The sequence below is a fragment of the Labrus bergylta genome, chromosome 6 (genome assembly GCF_963930695.1).
Source record: "Labrus bergylta chromosome 6, fLabBer1.1, whole genome shotgun sequence".
Lineage (NCBI taxonomy): Eukaryota > Metazoa > Chordata > Actinopteri > Labriformes > Labridae > Labrus > Labrus bergylta.
In genome coordinates this window covers 28,019,095-28,041,778 of record NC_089200.1, presented here as the reverse complement: position 1 = coordinate 28,041,778, position 22,684 = coordinate 28,019,095, and the positions used below count along the sequence as shown (strand labels likewise).

Genomic DNA, 22,684 nt, shown 5'->3' with positions numbered 1-22,684 from the left:
AGTGATGACTCTCACAGAGGATAAACTTGATTTCTGCTGTATTTATGAACAAAATGTTGCACAATCTTCCTTTAACATTACTATTCTGGAAGTGTTTTAATATCCTGATTAATTAGGTGTTCATTGCTTATAAAGTTGAAATGATTCTGCTTATTATGCTGAAGAGAACAATCCATCAAAATGTAAAGCAGCACCTTGAGGAAAATCTTGGTCTTTCCCGTCTTCCAGTCTCCCTCTCCATCCAGCACAGTTTCACAAATGCTTTCACAGCATTTCTCTTGGCTTTCCTGTAAGAGCAAAAGAAACATTAAAACGTTAAATACAGCAGGAGCAGATGAGAAGGAAGGCTATCAGCAACAAAATGATCACATCTGAACCTCCCACTTACTGTTTTAGGATCACAGAGGGAGGTTTTCAGAAGGACGCGGTAGCGATCTAAAAACTCCTGGAAGGTGTAGCGTACGGGATATCCAGCTTTCCTGATCCTGATGGTCTCCATCATGCCAGAGTACCGCAGCTGACGGATGCACAGCTCTCTGTCGAACAGCTGAGACACAGAGGGTCCACTTCTATCAAACGGTTTTAAATCTTTTTGAATACTTTTGGTTGAGTCACCACTGTTTGTTTTCCTCACCATGGGCTTCTTGAAGTCGTTGGGTTTGATGCAGCGTATGAAATAAGGCTGGCACACAGTCAGTGTCTTCATCAGGGAATCCAGAGACAGACGAAACTGTCCGATCAGAGTCGGCACACGCTTCTTGCCATCCGACGCTTGCTGTCAGACATGAAAAAAATATGAAGTAAAGTGTGAGTACATACCTACAATGAAGGTGTTTTTAAGCTGTGTCTGATGCTGGAGCTACAGGTTGCACTGACTCGAAGGCTGTTGCTCGCCGCGGTGATGACCATCCTGGGGTTGACGCTGTTCTTGGTCGTACTGGATGACAGCTCTTTTTGAAACACCTGTTTGAGGAGTTTATTGGCGGAGGTCTGCACCATCTGAATCAGATCTGTGCTGAGGGCATCACGGTTCTTCTCAAGGAAACCTCAAAACAAAAAAGGCTTAATCAGAAATACAAAGAGAGACAAAGTACAATTTACAAAGCACTACATTTTGGATTAAAATAGAACCATCTATGAGTCATATCTGGGAATCAGTTGTTTAAACAGCCGAGCTAAAACATCGACATCCTATAGAATCTGCTTCCATGTCTTTCATTTTAGGTTTAAAAACATCTAAGGACACCAGTTCCTTGAGCTTTAAGTCATTCTGCTACAGATTCCAGGCTGAGGGTGCAGAGTACCCAAAAGCCCTTTTTGCAATTTCTGTCCGAGTGTTTTGGACAGAGAGCATAAAGAGGTCCTGAGAATGCACTTTCATGACACTCTGACAGAGGATAAATATGATGTGTTACATCTTAGAGCTTTAAAATCTACCTGTTGAATCATAGTAGACAACTCCAGCAAAGTGCTGGACTCCAAACTGCGTCTCGTAGTTGTTCTTGGGGGGAATATAGATGCCCCCCTTCCCATGATGCTGATTCATCTTTTGTAGCATGGTGGTATCCGTGCCCTACGAATCAACAGAAGAGAGTTGAAACCTGCTTCTTCTGGTGGATCAGAAGTTGATGAGGTGAATGGAGAATACAGACCTTCGGGAAGTTGCTCTCTTCGTCAATCAGCGCCAGCATGTTCATGGGTTTGCTGGCCAACACGTCCAGGGTGCTTTGGTTGTCTTTGTAGTCAATGTGCTTCCAAACAATGTTTTCCCGGGTGTACTCGTCCTGCTCCAGCTTGAAAACGTGTTTCACGAAGAACTGCTGCAACTGCTCGTTGGCAAAGTTGATGCACAGCTGCTCAAAGCTGCAACAAATCAAAACCCCCACAGGAGGGAAGACGGTCAATGACAACTTTTATCTACAGACAAAAGCTATTTGAATTATTTACAGACAGCTCTCGTTAACTCTTACCTGTTTTTGTTGAAGTTCTCAAAGCCGAAGATGTCGAGCAGGCCGATTGACTGTCGGACCACGTCGGTGTCCTCAGATGGTTTGTAAATGGCGGCGTTTATTTTATCCACAACCCAGATGAAAAGTCTTCCATAAATGGCCTGAACACAACGACACAGAGAACAGCTCACTAACACTTACAATCATTTACTGCATGGAATAATCAACACAAGTGATCTAAATGTCATGCATTTTAACACCTACACTCACTGTATAACAGACTGTACAAGCGGTGATGAAGGAGTCCATCGTTATCTGACATTGTTCTCGGACGACTGTCTTACTTTAGCTGTCTTAAAGGTTTTATATATGCGATTTTTTGATCCAGAAGATGTCGCCCTTGAGCACCAGCATGAAACCAAAACAACTTGCGGTGCATTGTTGTGTTAGCATGCTAATGCTAGCGATCTTTATTATGCTCGTATCTTCACACTGCATGTAAATTTACCTGAAATGAGCGTGATCTAGAAACACAGTTAAGCAGTGAGTACAGTATGTTACTCTTCTTTTCTCTAGTCCCTCAATTAAACAACTTTTATACGTGAGGGGAGGAGTCAGCCGGCCGTCCCGACGATGTAAACAAACTGAAGATAGGACTCTGAAAACTCTGAAAACATCACAGACAGTGGGACTCGGGTGTTACACCCATTGTAGACAGTCATGACTCACAGAGTTATTTTCAGAGGATATACTTGATTTATATTATATTTAAGTGTGATGATCGCATATAAAGCCTTTAAGGTTAAATCTAGAATAATTATGAAGCTTAAAGCAGTGAACCAAAGTTATACTAAAAAAAAACTTTTATTCGATGAAGATCAACAAGTACGCTGACCCCAGTCTGAGAAGACTTGAACAGACAGAACGTGTTTCTTTTTTTTGTAAAACTAGTAAGAAATGAAGTGAATAATAAGTGAATAATTCATCCACTGATTTTGTTTTCCAGTGTGTTCTGGCATTACATCATACAGAGGACGACTTCAGGGTATGTTTTTAAATAGGCTAATATTTGTGTTTGAAAATGAAACTCAAACAAGTGTTGACTGATTACTTTGACAAAGGCGTCCCTGCCGTCCTGAGCCTGCTCACAGGTCAGAGGTTTGGTCACACTCTCTCGAGTCGTCATGAGTGAGCGCTCAGTCAGACTCTTCCCCAGCTCTTTAGGAGCCACCTGAAGTAGGAGACAAACTGCAGTCAGAAGACGCCATGACAGAATCTTTTATTTGCATTTATTGAATAAAAAGAAAACCTACCTCCATAAGCTGGCAGGCCATGTCGAAATTAGACGATTTGCAGATGTCAGAGCCCTCCAGGTTGTTCACTATGGTGCCTGAAATCACCCAAGAAAACACAATTATGTTTATTTTGACAGAACAAATTTTTAAATATACGCCTCCCATTGTATCCTAATGTCCTTACTCTCAAATGTCACATTGCCCAGGTGGAGTATAGCAGCAAGCAGTTTGCAGATTTCCCAGGAGTCGTTCTCTGTGAACATGAGGATCTTGAGAGCTGAGCGAAAGTGAGCGTATTCCTTCACATCATCGCGCCCTTCACAGCTGGTGCAGTTACCCTGATGAGACAATCACACGAGTTAAAACTAAATGATGCTTCAACTCTTGTCATCAGTGATACGATCATTTCTCTTAATGAGAGTTTTCCATTCTATGTAAGATGTGTTTCAGTACCATGGTAAGATAGGTGTACTCTGCAGCGTTTCCAAGAGAAAGAATCTTTTTCTGGTCGGCCGACATTCCCATCAGCATGTAATAAAAGATGTGGTAGTTTCTCTCCTCGGGGGCCTGCACAAGAAAAAGACAAGCTCGTTACCACGGGGACATTTCACATCTATAGTCCTGCTCTTGTAAATATAAAAAGGAAACCGGGTCTTCCTACCTGGCGACACACTCTGGACTTCTCCAGCAGGTACTGCTCAACCCGAGCCCCCTCTATGGCGCCCCCTTTGGTGAAGTTGACGTCAATGTACTTCCCAAATCGACTGGAGTTATCGTTACGGACCGTTTTAGCGTTCCCAAAGGCTGAGAAGAAAAACATAAATGACATTAAAGTACATAAAGAGAAGCAATGGATTCAGCTGATTATGAAAACATTCCTGAAACAGGTCTCTGGTGTTTTGTTCTCCTTACCTTCCAAGATGGGGTTCGCTTCAAGAATCTGCTGCTCGATCCAGGAGTGCTGCCCACTCACTGCAGCCAGGAACTGCAGCACCAGTTTGGTGCTCTCAGTCTTCCCTGCTCCTGACTCTCCACTGACACAGACACATGCAAGTAATCATGAGAGAAAAAGCCAATGAAAACATATTCAACTGTCTTGTTTCGTATAAAACACAGACAAGATGTTAACTGCAATACATTAAAAAATCGATACAATTATGACAAGTTTTAAACTATTTGACAAAAACAAACAGCGATGCTCTTTATCACCGTCTTTAAAAAACTTTCTGTGCTTCAATGCAAAGAAAACAGGCTGCAAGTCTGATACTTTAAATGATTATTTAAGGTAAAAATGTTTGTATTTGTTTTAAAATCCATCTTTTATTTTAGACAAAACAATATAAAAATGTATTTTTGTAAGACATTATCAGTGTCACTTTTTATAAAGAAAGAAATGTATTGTGTAAAATCTCATATTGAATGAGTATCACTTGTATTTTTAAAGAAAAAAATATTTGGCCTTCTTATTGTCAAAAGATGAAAAAAAGAATCATGTGTATTCATAAATTGACTTCAACCTCATGTCGTTATAAGAAATTAGACAGTCTTAGAAATATCGTGATAACAACGTATTGTAAATCCAGTTTGGTGATTCATACATCGTAGTGGAGGACACTGTAACAAACCTCATTTTAAGGTTGATGAGATTCTTTTATTAAAATATCTTGACATGTGTAGTGTTTGCTCTTGTTATCAAAGTAGACTGGACTTGATCATTTGGTTACGTTTGCTTCTCTTAAACATTTCTAAATGTTTAAATCATTAGGCTCCTCGGGTGCTCGGTGAACTTGTGGTTCCACTTGGATCGTAAGGCTCTTCTGTTCAGGGGATCAACATGTTAAATGCTTTATACCTGAAGAGCTCAAACTGGAACCAGACTGGAGTCATTTTAAACCCAAACTGAAACAGTTCTTAAAGAGGACTCAGTCTTGTGATTATGTATGATCTTGACCTCCATTTTTTGTTTGATAGTTTGTATCCTGTTCCTGTTCCTGTGAGCCATGTTCTGTCTGTTTATTGTTGTGTGTGGTGTTCTTTTATGTGTATCTGTTGTTGAGGTTTATTTATTTTAAAGGACCATCTAGGGACCGGCATTGTAAACTAGCTTAGGCTATAAATGCTGTAATGTGTGGCAACGGTTGACTTGCTCCACTTGTCTCTTTACATATAAACATGAAATCAATAAATTGTTGGAGATTTGCGCGGTCAGAGTGCTCTTTTGGTCCATTTTCGTTTACAATTCTACAAATAAGAAATCCCTGAAAATCAATCAACAAGTCAAGTGTTTGTCCGTCTAAAAGTAAATCTAATGAGCCTCAGTCTTTTGTAAATGGAGCATAAACAGACCTGATGATACAGCACTGGTTCTTCTTGTTGCGGCGCATGTTGAAGAAGCAGCTGTCTGCGATGGCAAAGACGTGCGGCGGCAGTTCACCCAGCCGCCGATCTGTATACATGTGCACTTGCTCGGTGGTGTAGATGGGCAGCAGCTGGTAAGGGTTGACGGCCACCAGAATGGAGCCTGTGTACGTCTGAAATACAGAGAGCCATGTTTACTTTCTCACACAGCAGCACAGTCAACAGATGTGTGTATAAACAAGAAACTATGGGGTAACACAACATCAGACCAGTGTCCTCGATGACCTCAGGATGGCTCATGGATACAATGGAGGAAATATACTCTGATGAGCCATAACATTATTATTACCGCATGCAAACTTACCCTTCAAGACAACAGCAACTTTGAGTTCAGATGTTGTTGAGATGATCAGAAAGATAATACATCTATGGTTCACTTGTGGGAATTAAGTGAAAAAATAAAAATAGGAGGAAGGTTTTTTTATTTTTATTTCATATATTTTTTTCAATTAAATGAACTCCACCAGAACACCACCAACACCTTCTACGACTACAATAATAAACAGAAAGTAGAATGATCACCTTTCTACGGAGCCTCTGAAGCAGGGGCGTGTCCAGATGGGCCCCCCAAATATCATAAACTGTGATTGGCTATTTGGCCTGTCAGAGGCGGGACTAAAACCCACTATTTTGTATTTTTTTGGAAAGACTGTTAGTATTTTCTTTACATATCGATGTCTATTTCATAAGACAGGTATATAGGAAAGTAATGCACTCCGTCTTACATGCATTGAACAAACTGCCAAGGTGTTGGGACCAAAACGTTGCCAATTAATTTATTTTTGTAAGTTAGTCTGTGCACGAGTTTGCCTGCAAATTCTTAAATAATTTATATTCTGACTTTGACGTAAATCTTCTTTGTGTGTCATTAAAACATTAATTGAAGAAGTTATAATTGATGAGGTTAGAAAGTAAGGGTAAATCATTTATATTTGTTTGTGTGTGTTTGTGTACACATCACATTTCAGGCCACCCTTGCATAAGTCAGTGCCACAGTTTGGCCAGCCAAGTCAAAAAAGTTTGGCCACGCCCCTGCCCTGAAGTCCCAAAAGGTAAAAAAACAAACAAGAAAGTAAAAACACAATCTAAAAGTTTTCAATTTTTGGGACTTCAGGGCCCTCTTACCTTTCTGACAAAGTAAAAAAAATGCTGAAGATTTGTACAAGTAGAATTGAAATAGTGGTATTGGATTGCATAGCAGATCATAACGTTACGGCTGATGTATGATCTTAATATGAGCCATTGGATTAGAAAAAAGTCATGGATGAATTATAACCATGAAAGACAAAGACAATGGAATATTAGCATTAGGACATTTGCTCCGATGATTTAGCGTGAGCATGATTTAAGAAATAAACAGTCCTGATTTAAAACAGTAAACACTGTTGAGCTCTGCTGCAGTGACACAGAAACACTGGGACGCTCTCACTAAACAGAGGCTCATTGGTCTCTATGGAGACAAACAGCACAGTGATAAACTACAGGGCAAAGTCTGAGATATAAAGTCGTTCACAGCGGGGGAAAGACACAGACGAGTAAACATTTCCACAGCAGGTTATGGACACCATAAAAACTAGGCGTTTCAGAGAGAAATCCAGAGAAAAGAAACCTACATAGATGATGCCTTCTTTGTGTCGCACCAGGAGGTTCCTGAGGAGCCCGGCCTCGTTCAGATCTCCCAGCCTTATCATGTCGTCCACACCCTTCACAGAGGTGGGGTGCATGGGCCGGATGGTGCCCTCCGTCTTCTTGTTGATTTTGTGCGTCTGTATGTTTGTTACCAAAGAGTTGGCATTATATTTTACGTAAGACAACTTTGACTATATCTGATAGAAACAAAAGGGGGGTTGTGGTTTTTTTGTACCTTTCCTTCATCATCGACCAGCTGGAGCTGTCCAGTGTCAGTCACCTTCACCTCCGCCCCGATCGGCACCCCAGCACCAGAGTCCGTCCATACAAAATCACCCTAGTCGTTGAAAAACAGACATAATACAAACTCTCTTACTAAACTGCCCTGTACTTATGGGGGGGGGTGTATTTCAAAATGATGAACTTTGAGAATTCTGCGTATATATTAGACATAGGTTTCCTCACCTTACTCAAATGCAGCATTGCAGAAACAGGGATTAAGTCTAAAGGGAAAACCAACAAACCTTCATTCAAAATCCTTCCTATTAAAGGAAATATAAACTTAAACCTGCAAACAAGCTGAAACAACTGTTAGTTAGGTTACAAAATACATGAGCAGACTTTAGATAATGTCTCAACTTGATATTTACAGCAACAGGTTGTAGTTATTAGCAAAAAGAAAATATTTTAATGTTACATAAATCGTTGACACAGTTTGTAAGGTTATTCTAATGAATGAACACGTTTTTTTGTTAATTGAATGTTACTGACTGCCATTCAGCAGGTCAATGACTCAAGACAGTAATGATCTTATCTCAAGCATCACAAAAAAATGACACCAGAATATTCAAATTAACTCTTCACAATCAAAGAGGTAGAGTGTTAGATGTGAGTAAAGCTTTAATCTCACCTTGTTTCTCTTGTTCCTGCTGCTGAGGGAACTTTGTCTTGACTGACAGTGAAGGAGGAAGGGAGGTTTCCAAGCAAACACGTCTTTATGACCCTTTGACTTTGCACCTGCAAAGGTAGAGCCACTTACTGCTGAACACGAGGCCTGAATACATAATATCATCACAGAGCATTAGATTTAGATGTTTTAACCAGAGTTAAGTAACTGTGTCCTGTTGAATGGTTAATAGTAATTTAAAATGATAAAACACATGCTGTCATGCTGACAATATACATCATTACTACTCCAACAGACTGATATGTAAACACGAAATATCTTAGAATTAAAACACATAAACAATTGAGCCTTTCAGAAATGTAGAAACAACTTCAGGGAAATAAACGTGTATTCATTTTCTTGTCATTGCTAACAGAAATTAGTCCTTCTTTAAAAATGCATTTTTTTTTCTTCGTATTTTCTACTTTGAAATATTGAATTATGATAATCCATGGTAAAACTGTGGACCATCTAAATGCCAGTTATCCTGAGCCATAAGCAGGTGTCACAGGTGAACTTATCTGTACCTCAGAGCTCATTATGTTGTAAACAGGAGATAGGAAAGAGGAAAAACTGTACTCACTTTGGAGACGTGATAAAGAGATCTTACTGATACAACAGCTCATTCCATCAACACCAGGCGCAGGACCGCTTCAACAAGGGTGCAAAAGGTAGCATTGTACCCTGATTTTAAATATTGCACCCTCAATTAAATTATTTTACAAGAAGTAATCAAGGCTTTCAAATGACAACAGTGACTCATGTCGTGTTTATTACATCCACGATCTAATAGTCATGATGACTTGTCTGTTCACCAGGGACCACATGTGAGACGCTGGGACCCGGACCCACAGCAGCACCTACGCTACTTCTCATTGCTGTTGTCGGTCACTGTAGCTACACCCCCTTTCGATGAACCCTAAGTCATTTTGCTCTAGAACCGGGTCTGACTAGGCGAATGGCCTGTGACACTGTTGACCGATCAGACTGAACCAAAAATATACAACGACTTTCAAAGATGTTAAAAAAAAACAGATCATATAAACCCTGAACACAATATCCAATTAATATACAGTAATGTAGGTCTATATCTGGGCACTTAACATGTTTATAGGTATAATTTAAGAGGTCATCATATAGAGTCCTACTATTGGATGTGATGATAGGCTATATAATAACGTGCAGAAATGTCTAGCTTCTTCAAAGTTAATCACATCTTTTTAACATGGGCAGTAGGCCTACCTGTACACATGTCAATCAGGAGAGACAAAATTATGAGAGTAATTATTTCATTTACAAGTTTGGAAAAAAATACAAAATTGTTCATTTTCCCCTTCATGTAGTCGGAAGATCTGATGGAAGTTTGCAGGATGTGATGAGTAGTTGACTTAGGAGGATCTGGACCTGGACCCTGGAATTGACCAAAGAATTGAGGGGACTGGGGCTGGAGGAGGAGGAAGGGTTGCAGCGACCAAACTGAAGCGACAAGCTGACAGCGAAAGAGAGGACAGGTTTGAAAGCAGCAGGATGACTGGTCCATAGAGGCGGTTGCAGAATCCGGTTTAAGAGTAAACGCCCCTTATCAGCTGATCACCTGAGCAGGAAGACAGTGGGAGAGGAAGTGACCTAAATGAACGATGACTAATGAAGGCATGAATCAGTATGAAACATTCTTCCTGTTTCAACTTACGCTGAGCTTCATTTTGGGGTTTAAAGGGCTTTTGAGGTTTTAGAACGTTTTAAAATTGCAATATAATACTTTGAGAAACCTGTCTCAGGCTTCACTTGAAAACAGAAACTTTGACCATGTAAATCAAGCAATACAAGAAGCAAATATTAGAATGGAAATTGAGTAAAGACTAAGTGATCAAATAAAGAAATGAACAGAGCATGATACAAACATTACAGTGTACCTGGTATTGTTTAAGTATCTTTACTATAATTACACAGACAAAAACAATGTACAACAGCTGGATGTCTTCAGGCTCACTTCATCTCATAATGTCATTATCGTTACACTCTGCAAAGTGAAGCAGCTCACATCACACTGCACAAAAACGTTTCATCGAGTACAAAACTTGAAAAGAAACCGGGTCAATGGAAAAAAACAAAAAAAACAAAAGCACATTTACAGTGATTTACATGAATTCAATCCATCGGTAGGATCACACAAAGTGTCTCGCTCTCTGTCTTCAACACTCTACTCTCTGAAACCAAATGAAAATATGTCCACCATGACCTCCATTTACTCTGGATTAAGTAGATGATTCACAGCAGGTTTCAATGTATACTTATCTTGGCATTATGCAGTATCTTCTCACTTCAACATTTATCCTTTAAGAGCATTTTTTGCATACTAAATAAATTCAATTTGCCACATTTAAGGTCTTTATATATTTCTTAACCCCTCAATAATGCATTATCTCTAACATGTCTCATAAACGTGTGGCTGATAGAGGTATTTGTTTTACCCATACTCGTCAAACAAATGTAAACTGAAAAAAAAAATCCAGGTGCAGAGATGTGACAAAAAGGGGAAGCTGTAACTTTGACCTGAAACTTTCCTTTGAATGATATTTTAAGATTTATCAGCATGTGGAACAGCGTTCACACGTCTGCCCTGTCCGCTTCATGTACACCGACAAAATGAAGGCACAGATTAATGAAAAGAGCACGATTGAGATTAGTCTGTATACACACAGCATACTAAAGAACTGCTTCTAATTGACTCCGCCTTGTTCAAAGACTCTCCAGTCGTTTGAAATTTTACTGAAATCCTTCCATCACTTACAGGAATTTACTGCACCTGCATGTAGTGCCAAAAGTCTAAGATTCACAATGGGGCCGGTTCAAATGTTTTCTTAAAAGAAGAGGCAGATATTAAGTTAGTAAAAATATTCTCTTCCAAAAAAAAAAAAAAGGGGTTAACAGTAACAGGGCCATCCAGTTTGCCACTCTAATGAAACCTAGGATGCTCCACACTCAAAATGTGTATTGGATCTTTAATGAGAGCCTATTCCTGATGAGTTTTTCTGCTTCTCGAGGCCCCTCCCGGTCACTTCTCTCCGTCGGGCTCTTGGGCAGATAGGGAGGGTGCGTGTGATTGTTTACAGCAAATCATAGCACCAAAATTCTGAGCAGCTCCTTCACCCCTTCAGAGAGGGGACGGCGGCGGGGTTTGTCCAGAGGAAGAAACTCATGCTCGTTCTTTACGCTTCAGTTTAGAGGACTTCTTGACGGCACCGTTCTTGTTCAGCAGCTTCAGCACTTTCTCTTTGTGGTCGAGCACTTTCATCATGGTGTCTCTGGCCTCGGTCACCTGGTCCATCACGAGCTTACAGCGCTGCATGTTACCCTGAGGACGAACAGAAAAAAAAAACACCTTCAGATGTTGAAAGCAAACATGTCATTAAAAACAATGATTTGACCAGGAACAGCAGGTTTTTTACTCTATTTAGTCTAGATGTGTCCACAAGTGCCCACCTATTAGCATAGTTAAAGTGATATCACACTTTGCCGAGGTCTGTGTGACATTTTCACCTGCCTGTGCTCATTTAACATTTTTACACCTGGATGCAAATAAGTAGAGAAAATGTCCAAACAGCATTTCCTTAAAGTTGTCAAAGGGAAAGGAACTTGAACAGAATCTAACCTACATAAGACTTACCAGACCACACAAATGAACATGACAAACTGATAACAATAACACTCACAACCAAATTCTATTTGTCTTAATCACCAGAGTTCAATCACAAGCTTCAAGCTTTGGCTGAGGGGGAAATCTACTCCTCCTCTTAAACTGAGAATATTACAGGAAGTACTCTCATCGTCTGAAGGGGTTGACACACGGTAGCTGTTAAACTGTAGCCTGAATTGTTTGCATGTAAAAGATTGAGAGTAAGAAAAAAAAAACAGTCATGGGCAAGTGGACAAATGTTTACATTTAACCTCTCAATGCACAACATTGTAGCAGAAATATTAAAATAATCAACAGTATTCAAACATATTAATTAATGATCAAAACAGCTTTTAAATAATCCAATAGTTTAAAACGAGGTGATCAATTAATCAATACAACTTTAAGTACAATATAAATGACCAACAGGGTAACAAGTGCACATCCAACCTACATTTCAGGCGCCGGTCGGTTGCAAGAACATAAATCAACAACCCGTGGCACGATGAAAATCACTTTACTGTCACTTTATTGTGAGCGACCAATGAGTCTCGCCTGTAGCTTCCTCAGGTTGGCCCAGCATAATCACATGGTCACATAACCAATCATCACAATATAGAATATTCCGGGTCATAGCCTCAAACGAGAACTACAGCGTGCATCAAACAACATGACATCATTCATATAGTCCACATAGTATATCAAAAAGTACCTTCTATAACTCAACGTGTAATGTATGTATTATTCACAGACATGTTTGAGATGCAAAGATTACAAATAACTAAACAGAGACATTCATTCTCTAAAAGGTCTCTTCCTGTAGTAACACCCTCACCTGTATAAGCTCGTTGATCCGGTGGAGGTCATCGTCGGCTCCTGCTCTCTTCTTTGGAATCAGGCCCTCTTGAAGGGTGGAGAGGCGGCTGTACACGTCATGCTCCAAACTCGACTGCAGATCAAGTGATGGACACAATGTGTTAGAAGAAAAAGAGACAACAAAAGAGAAAGGTGGCGCAGAAATATTGACCTCATAAGAAGATTGAATGAATAATAAGGGTCACTGAGTTACAAAAGTATTCACCTACCACCTTGTCATTGTACATTAATGGGGTCACATTGCTGTGATATTATTATTTCAACCCGTGTGTGAGGAGTCTGTAATGGAGCAAGAATGAAACTACTCGCTCTTTCAGCCACAAAGTAAACTCAGCCTTTATGTAGGCATTGCACATTTGAGAAGTTTTTCAAGTGAACAGCACTACACGGTCTGTGGTCAGCACTCACCAGCTGCCTGAGCTGAGCAGCACACAGGTGAATTTTCCAGCCCTGTGCTCTGCAGGCCACTCCTCTCTGATTGGCCATGTCCTGCAAGCTGCCCTTCTTCTCCTCTGCAGAGAGAAGCAAAGATTTGTTGTTATAAGGAAAACGTTTGCATCATAAAGTCTCTCAGGGTACATAAATCCACTGTTTTTTTATTGCATGTGGGCAGGAGGCCACTTACCTTTGACCCGGATGTCGCTGTATCTCTGGAAGTGGTGGTAGGCGGCTTTCCAGGGGTTCCTGTAGTGCCGCAGAAGAGTGACGGGTGGTCGAGGTCGGACTGGTACATAACGCACTCCTTCCTCATCTGGAAGAAATGTTTTTTTATTTTAATTCAGCACCTTATCAACATTTATCATTAGCAGCGGCAAAAAATATACAGAACTATGTTACATACCGACATATTCCCTGGGTGGAGATTCTCGTCTCTCAGCCCTGCCAGTGATGGGCCTACCCGGAGCCTTCTCTTCATCTGTGCTGTTTGTCTCGACCATCTCACTCTCCTCTGTAGATATAACGTGCTGCTGCTTGCGGGGCTTCTTCCTCGGTGAGGCCCCTGGGATCAGTTCTCCTGGAGTGTTCAGAGTGGAGCCCGGGGTGTTGAGGACGGGGGCTGATGACAAGTTTGCATTTGGATCTGAAGGAAAATATAAACATGTTGTTCAGTTATGTGGGAATTTGACTTTCCTTAAATTAATTCTAATATCAATTTCACTAAAGACTGCCGTGTATGGAGACATTGTTGGTGTAAAACTGTTTATAAATGTGTAAATAGATCCACAAATAGATCTCAGAGCCATACAGACATCCAAGAGATCAGCAGATTTGCAAATGCTGTGTATACATTTGTGCTCCTCACCTTGTTGAGACGTGTCCATGCTCTCTACTTCCTGCTTAATTTTCAGATCTGGGCAGGTGGAGCTGGCAGCACAGGCTGCAGTGCTGCTGGCTGCAGGCTGAGTGGGGGACGCCACAGTGTTGGCCATCGATGCGGGAACAGGAGGAGTAACAGCCATGGAGGCCGGCAGGGCTGAGAGGACAGCGGAGGGCTGGGAGGAGGATATGGGCCCTGCTGTGGCAAGCATGGTGGGGATGGCTTGGGCAAGATGCTGAGGGTTTGAGGACATAGACTGCTGCTCTCCTCCCTGAGAGGGCAGCGCTTCCACTGCAGCCATGACAGGAGGGGCCACCGCCATGTGCATCTCAGCTTTAGGTTTCACACTGAGAGAGGAATCAGGAGGGTCAGCTTAAATATCATGTATGACAAAGAACGGATGGGATTTTTAAGTGATGCGATCATTGTGACAGTGGCTCACCCTGCAGGTCGGGGAGATCCTGCTCCTCTCACACCACTCTCCATTCTGCCTCCAGCTGCTTCACTGGGCTGGGCGGGGATCAGGTTTTTACGAACACAACTGAAACACAAACACAGGCAGGGTTAGCTCAGTGAAAGTTTACACAAGTTTATGTCCACTTTAATTTATTGACTGTCAACATGGTATAAGCTGACAATGTGATTGACATCTTCAACTCAACTGTGTGCCAACCTGTTGACAAAAAACTGTAAAACCTAAAACAGAGTTAACACAAAAATCTTCTTAGGTGGTACTATTGAATGATAACTTCTAAACTAACTGAGATGTATCCTGCAGTATAATGATCTCTTGTTTATCTTCATGACTGTCCCCCCCATTGCCTTCCTCTACAGGGCAAAGCTTCTGCTTTTATGGCATAAAGTCTTCAGAGACGTCAGAAACATACATTAAAATAATCAGTGCTGTTCTAAAATCTTCTCTTAAGGCTTATTTTGATCATACTGATTTATATTACTTGAATCTTTATATGTTATAACTGTGTTACTTGATGTCTTATTTCTATCGTTACTCTTTTCAGTTTTAATTATTATTTGTTTTATTATTGAATGATTTTGCATTTGATTCTTTTGCTGTAATTTGTCTATGTAGATTAACTCGATTGTTTAAAGGGAGCAGATAAAACGATGCATATTTGACTCTTGTTGTATGCATCAAGTCGAGACCGATTGACCAGAGTTTGCTAAATCAAACTTAAAAGCTCATCTTACTAAGAAATATAGGAACTAGGAGATGAATTTGAAAATAGTGGTACACTTTGCCCACTCCCACTGTCTAATATAATGTCGTACACTCACCTTTCATTAGCTGGCTTCTTGCGGAGGATGCTGGGTCTCGGGGATGAGACGAGGGTGGGGGCTCCTCCTACTCCTCCCTGGGTGTGTGCCTGCACCATGTTGGCTACCGGTTGGGTGGTGGCGAATGTGGTGCTGATGGGGCTCGCTACAAAGCCATCAGCCAAAACAACCCCTGGATAAAGAACATATGCATTACAGACAGCCCTCAACAATGAAACACAGTGTCATTTTACTAAGCATGTAGGTTCAGTCATTACCTGGTTTGGCTTCAGCCTGTTGCTGCTGCTGCTGAGTGACTAGCGGTGTCTGCTGTAATCCTTGCGTTGTGATCGGTGCAGATGTGTGAAGGCCCTGCACTCCAATTGGTGCAGGCTGAATCCCCTGTGCAGCGATTGGTGCAGGCTGGATCCCTTGGGTGCTGATTTGTGCCATCAGCTGCATGTGGTTTAGATGGACGGTGGTTGCCACGCCGACTCCAGCTTGTGTTGGCAGGGCTGAACTGGGAGCTTGAGGAGTAACTTATTGAAAGGAAAAATTAAGTCAAGTATTAAGATTCATTTTGAACTCACTGCTGTCACAATTCACATTTTAGTTCAAACTTCAAACTATTTTATTCAAAATAAAAACAGTACAATATGGTGCTTTCATACGGCAACTACAGCAGTAAGTGCAAAAGTGGGGGCGGCAGTAGCTCAGTCTATAGGGACTTGGGTCAGGAACCGGAGGGTCGCCGTCTCAAGTCCCAACACAGACTAAGTCCGGAAATTGGCCTGGTAGCTCGGGAGGTGCCAGTCCACTTCCTGAGCACTACCGAGGTGCCCTTGAGCAAGGCACTGAACCCCAAAACTGCTCTGGAGCGCTCACTGTGGGCAGCCCCCTCACTCTGACATCTCTCCTTTAATGCATGTCCATAGGATCCTGTTTCTGCATGTGTGTGTTCATGTTCATTAAACAGAGTGTTAAACCAAATTTTCCCTTTCAGGATTAATAAAGGATAAATTATAAAGTTAACTGTGACAAGCGGAAGAAAACAATGCTTACCAGGATACTGGCGGATGGTGGACACAGAGCTGCTGATGGGGGTGTAAGTGTGTGTCAGAGGATATGAAGAGGAGTACGCCGGCAGGAAATATTGAAACTGCACCGGCACAGAAGGCCTGCAAAAGAAAACATTTTAAAAATTAATCCATCACTTAAAAATCTGAATGTTTCACCTTGTGTTTAACTGTGTTCATGATGTTTTTTTTTTTAAATCAGCATCAATGTAGATACAAAATAATTTCCAAATAATAACAAGATATGGAATTAATAATCGTTCATGTTCATAATCTACATTTCCATCTTTTGTGGATTATAAAACAAAGCTTCCATAATTAAAAGCTGGCTCAGATGTTAACTTGGGCTATGACTTGCTTTGAACTGTGCCTGCGTGGATGTGTTTATTAAGAACAGCTGTTTGCAAAAGTGATAAATACTCAATGAGCTCATCCTTTTCAAGGACAACCTTTCAGCACTGTCTATACTACATACTATAATCAATATTCTGTTCAGCCTAATAGTTGTTGTTACTCTTAATTAAGCAACAAAACATGAAATAGTCCCCTTTCATAAATGTCAAAATTGAGGGCATTAAAGAAGGAAATGATCTGGTTAAACTGCTGATATGGAACATTTATTTTTTTCCCCCTACTTTTTTGGGGGGCTTTTTGTTGCCTTTAGGTTTAAACTAACCCTCTGAAGTTCAACACGTTTTGGACTTAATATCTAAGTTAGGGTGTACTATATGGGGCGATTTTATTCCGTTCAGTTTTTTAAATATATTTGATCAGAAAATAAGGCTTCCTGTAAAAGCTGCGACTTATTCAAACACATTCCAACAGCATTGTGTGCTCACCTGTTGTCAGTTCTTGCCTCCATGGTGACGGGGTTAGGAGACGAGCGATGGCCTGGGATGGGGATGAGGTTGGCTCTCTCTCCAGCATAGTCAGGCTGCACTCGGGATGAAGAGTGGGCGATGGGCTGAGGGACCACTTTAGCTGTGAGCCACATTAAGAAGGAGTTAAGACAAAGATGCAAGAGAAATCCCTGTGGGGACTTGTGTCGATTAAGGTAACAACTCCTGCTTCTGAACTCACCAACAGGGATGGCGGAGGTTGTTACTGCTGTAGAGTGAGAGGGGTGGGAAGCCATCGTCATGGTGACAATAGTGCTGTTGTTCATTTGGGAGTGTGGCACTGTGCCTAAACATGAAGAAGACAGGTTTATCAACACTTCAGTTCAATTAACTGCCTGATTATTACTTTAATTTTTGCAATAAGAGTCAAAGATAACACAGATTTATGACTAGCATGTCAACATGGATAGATAGAACGTAAATACCTATTGTGGTTGTTGATGGCACAGTGTTGGTGGCAACAATTGGTGCCACAGTCGCTGCAGCTACAGGTGTCACAGGACTAAAGATTGGCTTCTGTGGAGAACAGTACATATAAAAAATATTTCAGTCCAGGCTCCGAAATTAACTTTTTGACTCACCGGCCAAGGTGGCAGGTAGATGAAAAAATTCACCAGCCAAACATATTTTTTTACCGGCCAAAATAACAAATTTTGTTTTTATGTCCTATACACATCTGTTACAGTACATTTAATTGAGAAGGCATTATGTTTAATCAATAACAAATTTAAGTCACAGATTCGATCATGTCATCAGATCGGGAAATTGTAAAAAAAAAATATATATATATATATATATATATATATATATATATTTTCTTAATGTATTATTTGTAGGCAGTAGCACTTACTTGTGTCATGGTGTGTGGTGGCTGAGGTTTTTGAACTCCAATTGCAGGGTGAGACGGTAGCGTGATTCGTGTTGCGGTGTCCCGGGACGTCTGTGACCTCTGAATACTGACTGTGGCCGGAGGGGGGTGAATGGTAAGACCTGGACGCCTGAAAAAGAAAAAAAAAATGACTGCTCCTTTAGTGTGTCAGAAAACATGCGGTTCAAAATCGGATAAAGGTGCAAAAGAAATCATCAGTGCTACAACATCTTCATGTTCAATTTGATTTTTCAATTACTTCTTTTTAATTCAATTTTTGCTATAAACTAGACAAATTATCATCAAGAAATTTCCATTGTGAAAAATCTGAGACAGAAGAGTAATCCTTATGTGCAAGTGTCCAGCCTTTCGCTAAAACCTCTGACATAAAGGTGTAGACAGGAGCTGATAAATTTCAAAGGGTCACAAAGGTTGGGTATCTCAGAAGTGTTTGGATACTGAATTCTTTCTTTAATATTTATTTGCTTTATTTTTTCAATGAGAGCTCAGGAGAGAGCGTAGGTTAGACATGCACCAAAGTGCCGAGGCCAGAGTGGAAACCATGGCCAATGCGTTGAGGACTAAAGCTTCTGTACATGGAGAGCCTCCTCTACTGGCTGAGCTAAATCCTTGCCCTGAAGATTCCTCCTTCTAACATTGCTTCGACAAATAACTGCACAAAGAGCAGCTGGGATTTCCTTTTCACAGGTTACTGTATGTACCTTTGAGGGCAGGTGCTTTTTTAATTCTATTTTTTTATTCTTCTGTGTCAAGAAACACTTCAACAGTCCAGCCCATGGTGAGAATAAATATGAAACTATTTGACATTTCCTTGTGATACATATATCCCTGACATACCTTAAGGCTGTCTCACAGATATTGGTAGAACTAATGACCACAAACGTTGTTTAATTTGATGTAAAACTCCTCCTCATCAATTTAAACGGGGATCAACCTTTTAAATGCAGCATCTCTGCTTGGTGTAGTTCTTAAACTGTTACGTACCCATGTGCCACCTCTGCAGAGTGTGTGACTGAAGGACTGATGACTGGAGACTGAGTCCTCGTTGCTGAAATCGGGGCCACCACAGTTGGAAGAACAGCTGTAGATGTTGTTACAGCAGGGCGGGACTGTGGACAAAAATGGTACAACACTGTTACAAACAATGTTTTTAAGATGCGTAACAAATATCTACACTTCTATAGATTGAAGCATATGAGAGCACCTGTATAGTCTGGTGGATGATGTGCTGCACTGTGGGCTGGCCCGGGCCAGCACTTGCTCCTGTTGCTGGTCGTAACACAGTTTTTGAACTGGACATAACGGCGGCGGCGGCGGCCCCTATAAAGAAAAGACAAATACAGCTATGAGGAAAGCACATCAGCAAACATGTTGTATAAGTACAACTGTTTCAAGGACAAGCAAACATATAGCCTCAGTCGGTCATATCGCTGTTGTTAAATCATGCACACCTCGGGGTAAATGTGATGTGAAGGTGTGTGGAGGGACAGCAGGGGTACCAATCTGCAGCGGGGCACTACTCCTAATGAGCTGAATATTAGCCTGCATCAGGTGATGTAAGTTGCTGGAGTGACCCTGAAACACAATGAAAGCAGGTCTGCAGTAATCAGCAGAAAAAAGTTTTTAAAAATGTACATTGACAGTTACTGTGACATTGCACTTACCTGCTGACCACTGATGGTTGCCACAGGAATAGACGGGGTTGGAGCAACACTGCTCTCAATGGTGACAGTAATGTGACTAGGCACCTTGGGAGGTATGGGAATATGAGCCTGGTTGGAGGCTGGTGCGGGGGCAATAAGACGACTTGGCATAGGGGACTTGAGAACAGCCTAACAAAGAAAAAAATGTCCCATTACTTATTTAAAGTCCTGAAAGATGTTAAGATAAATAAAAAGACTAGTTAACCAATAAATGTCAATAGGAAAAAAGGTGTTGCAGTGTTGTATTTTTGTATTTAAAGTTTTCACATGCAGTCAATTTAAGGTGAAGCAGAAGACAAAGAATCAGCTATCAAAGTCATCTTGGGAACAAATTGTTTTCAATTGTTTACTTATTGAGTAAATAGTTTATCCAACACAAATGGAGACAGCAATATTCACCTTAATTTTGCAAGCATAAATAGTTAAACTAAGGCCCTTAACACAACAATAACCTACCTAAAATCATATCATCCTAGTTTAATTGAATGATCTGCATAGTAAGACTTCATCCCTATAAGTTTAATACAAATATCTTGGTTTTCATAGGGAAAAGCGATCCTACAGAAGATGTATTATAGGACGTTACGAGAACAAATTCTTATATATTTGTATAAGTGTATGCCCACTGAAAGAAACGACACTCAAAAATGTTGTAAAATATCAAAACAACATAAATAAAGTTATTATAATAGTGTGCGAGCTATAGATTCATGAGACAGACAACTGGAATGGGAGTGTCCTTTGGTTGCTTTTTTTAACAAGGTAGCATAAATCTTTAAAATACTGGATTAATCCCAACTAATTTAGGTTACCAACACATAACTTTTATAGTTTTATACTACTGTACCAGCTGACAACAAACAAGGCCAAGCAGACTAAACCTGATGATACTGAACACACATTAATATAAAAACCTGTCTGTCTTTGTCTGTAGGGCACAAGAGTAGGCAGAAAAAAACAGCTATTGTTATAGTTTAAACCCAACATTTGACAACAGCCGAGCTCTCAAACTTCAAAAGGTTATCTTCCATGAGCCAGCGATCACTGAACCTAAGTGAGCAACTGATCATTTTTCTCTCACTGCAGAGTGCATGGTATATTTACAAATCTATTAACATCTCTCTGTGCATCACTCACACTAGTAATGGCAAATAAACTACATTTTTTAGATTTATTTATAGCCAAAGCTTCTGGAAATTCGAACAAAGAGATAATCCACACCTTCATCTGTCCCTCTGTGAGGACTGCAGGCTGGCCCTGTGTGAGGTGGACTGGAGGGGCGGGTACAGTCACAGTTGTTCCTGGCTGGATAGGGATTGCCTGGGGAGCAGCTTGTGGCTGGCCATGCGTTTGGACTTGTGGGTAAGGTCGGACCACCATTGTCTCCTGCTTCTCATCTCTGAATGCCAAGGCTCCCCCACCCCCTGCAGGTGGATGATCCTGCTGGCCATGATCAGCAGCATCCCTACTGCTGTCTGCATCTCCACCTGCAATGCAAAAACACTTTATTACTACTTGGCGTCTTCTTTCCCAACATGCAGTATGCTCGATTCATCTCAATGGCATTAAGTTACCTGCAGGATTTGAGGGCTGGTTGACAGACACTAGGTTTGCAGCTGTAGGGATCAGAGGAGCTCCCCCGCTGGAGGCAGGCAGCCCGTGTCGGGGGAATTGTTGCGAGCTCATTTTAACCTTTTCCGGGCTGAAAGGTAGTCGATATTTGTACATTAATTATAAACTGAAGATATGTGTGATTTAGAGATTCACAACATGAACGTGATCACCAGTTACGTCATGAGAAGCGTTCAGTCGGCGCGGAGACACAAACAGACGAACAAAACACTGCGGTATATTTAACCATTACCAGCAAGTCCATAATATTAGTGTTACTAAAACTGGTTTAACAGAGGTGTATAACTGCATTACAGCACGAAAATCAACACAATACATTTTTGTTTGACGATGTATGTGCACAACAACATATGGCAGAACTGTTCGACAACACCTGCATCGGATTTTTTATCAAATATCAAGTTTAGTGTCCAGTTACTAAATGTTTTTTCGACTGCCATCATCAAAATAGCCAAACGCGAAACCAGTTCAGTCAGAAAATCTCTACTGTGGTGTCTCGTTTTTTGTCCGGGGGACTCAAAACTAAAAATGCTACCTTGTTAGCAAGCTATCTCAGCTAGCATAATGCTAACGTTGGAGTGGCTAACCCTGATACCGCCTGCTTTCAATGCTAAAACCTGGACTTTCTGAAGAGTACAACGGTGTAAACTTCCCAGTACGGAACAAATAAACATGATAAGTGCAGATGTTACCGTTTTGCAGAGTTACAATCCAATATTCGCTTTGTAGATTACAATTTTTTCCATTCGTCTTTTCTTTTTTTCCAACATGTAAGCCGGAAGAACACTCGGTACGAACCGGACCGCCCTGTTTCTGTCAGCCAATCAGGGAAGAGACCACCAGATCGTTGACCAACTGGAACGCGGGAAATGTTTTGACCAACCTAAACCGGCAACAGGGGGATGGGGGAGGAATCCCGAAGGAACGAGCCGAGCCGAAACACAAGAGACTATTGGAGTCACGTGATCGACGGAAACAGCCGAAACGGAACGGGAGCTTTTCTGCTATGAGGACAATCATTTTGCAATAGCCTACTTCAATTACTATATTCACAGTAAGTGGTGGTTGAAAATGTTTTATAATCATTTTAAGTTTAATGTTGT

The 22,684-nt window shown here is 41.0% G+C and overlaps 2 protein-coding genes across 3 annotated transcripts in view; both read right to left on the bottom strand.

The window, feature by feature from the left end:
• Positions 1 to 8,248, bottom strand: part of LOC109982112 (unconventional myosin-VIIb) — a 29,532-nt gene extending 21,284 nt beyond the window's left edge. Inside the window, exons 1-18 of one of the 2 annotated variants that reach the window (XM_020631196.3) lie at positions 8,202 to 8,248; positions 7,757 to 7,794; positions 7,527 to 7,628; positions 7,276 to 7,428; positions 5,591 to 5,775; positions 4,157 to 4,278; positions 3,906 to 4,048; positions 3,698 to 3,811; positions 3,429 to 3,582; positions 3,263 to 3,339; positions 3,061 to 3,180; positions 1,971 to 2,110; positions 1,653 to 1,863; positions 1,438 to 1,573; positions 877 to 1,046; positions 635 to 775; positions 389 to 547; positions 195 to 287 (exon numbers count right to left, since the gene is read on the bottom strand). In XM_020631196.3, coding sequence (XP_020486852.2) covers positions 195 to 287; positions 389 to 547; positions 635 to 775; positions 877 to 1,046; positions 1,438 to 1,573; positions 1,653 to 1,863; positions 1,971 to 2,110; positions 3,061 to 3,180; positions 3,263 to 3,339; positions 3,429 to 3,582; positions 3,698 to 3,811; positions 3,906 to 4,048; positions 4,157 to 4,278; positions 5,591 to 5,775; positions 7,276 to 7,428; positions 7,527 to 7,628; positions 7,757 to 7,774 — 2,238 coding nt within the window. In that variant the 5' untranslated portion in view covers positions 7,775 to 7,794; positions 8,202 to 8,248. Of the gene's footprint in view, positions 1 to 194; positions 288 to 388; positions 776 to 876; positions 1,047 to 1,437; positions 1,574 to 1,652; positions 1,864 to 1,970; positions 2,111 to 3,060; positions 3,181 to 3,262; positions 3,340 to 3,428; positions 3,583 to 3,697; positions 3,812 to 3,905; positions 4,049 to 4,156; positions 4,279 to 5,590; positions 5,776 to 7,275; positions 7,429 to 7,526; positions 7,629 to 7,756; positions 7,795 to 8,201 lie in introns of both variants that reach the window. The other variant, XM_065956103.1, reaches the window with a different exon arrangement.
• A 1,906-nt stretch (positions 8,249 to 10,154) lies between these two features.
• On the bottom strand, positions 10,155 to 22,430 carry sap130a (Sin3A-associated protein a). The gene is made up of 21 exons (XM_020632533.2): positions 22,274 to 22,430; positions 21,524 to 21,651; positions 21,171 to 21,436; positions 19,911 to 20,078; positions 19,698 to 19,821; positions 19,451 to 19,566; positions 19,231 to 19,355; positions 18,208 to 18,355; positions 17,783 to 17,873; positions 17,539 to 17,643; positions 17,298 to 17,439; positions 16,445 to 16,560; positions 15,661 to 15,921; positions 15,404 to 15,575; positions 14,550 to 14,648; positions 14,093 to 14,454; positions 13,631 to 13,870; positions 13,415 to 13,540; positions 13,198 to 13,301; positions 12,749 to 12,862; positions 10,155 to 11,592 (listed from the first exon to the last, which is right to left on the bottom strand). Exons 2-21 carry the CDS (start codon positions 21,633 to 21,635, stop codon positions 11,434 to 11,436), a joined length of 3,150 nt encoding a protein of 1,049 aa, XP_020488189.2. The 5' UTR covers positions 21,636 to 21,651; positions 22,274 to 22,430; the 3' UTR covers positions 10,155 to 11,433.
• Positions 22,431 to 22,684: the final 254 nt, after the last annotated feature.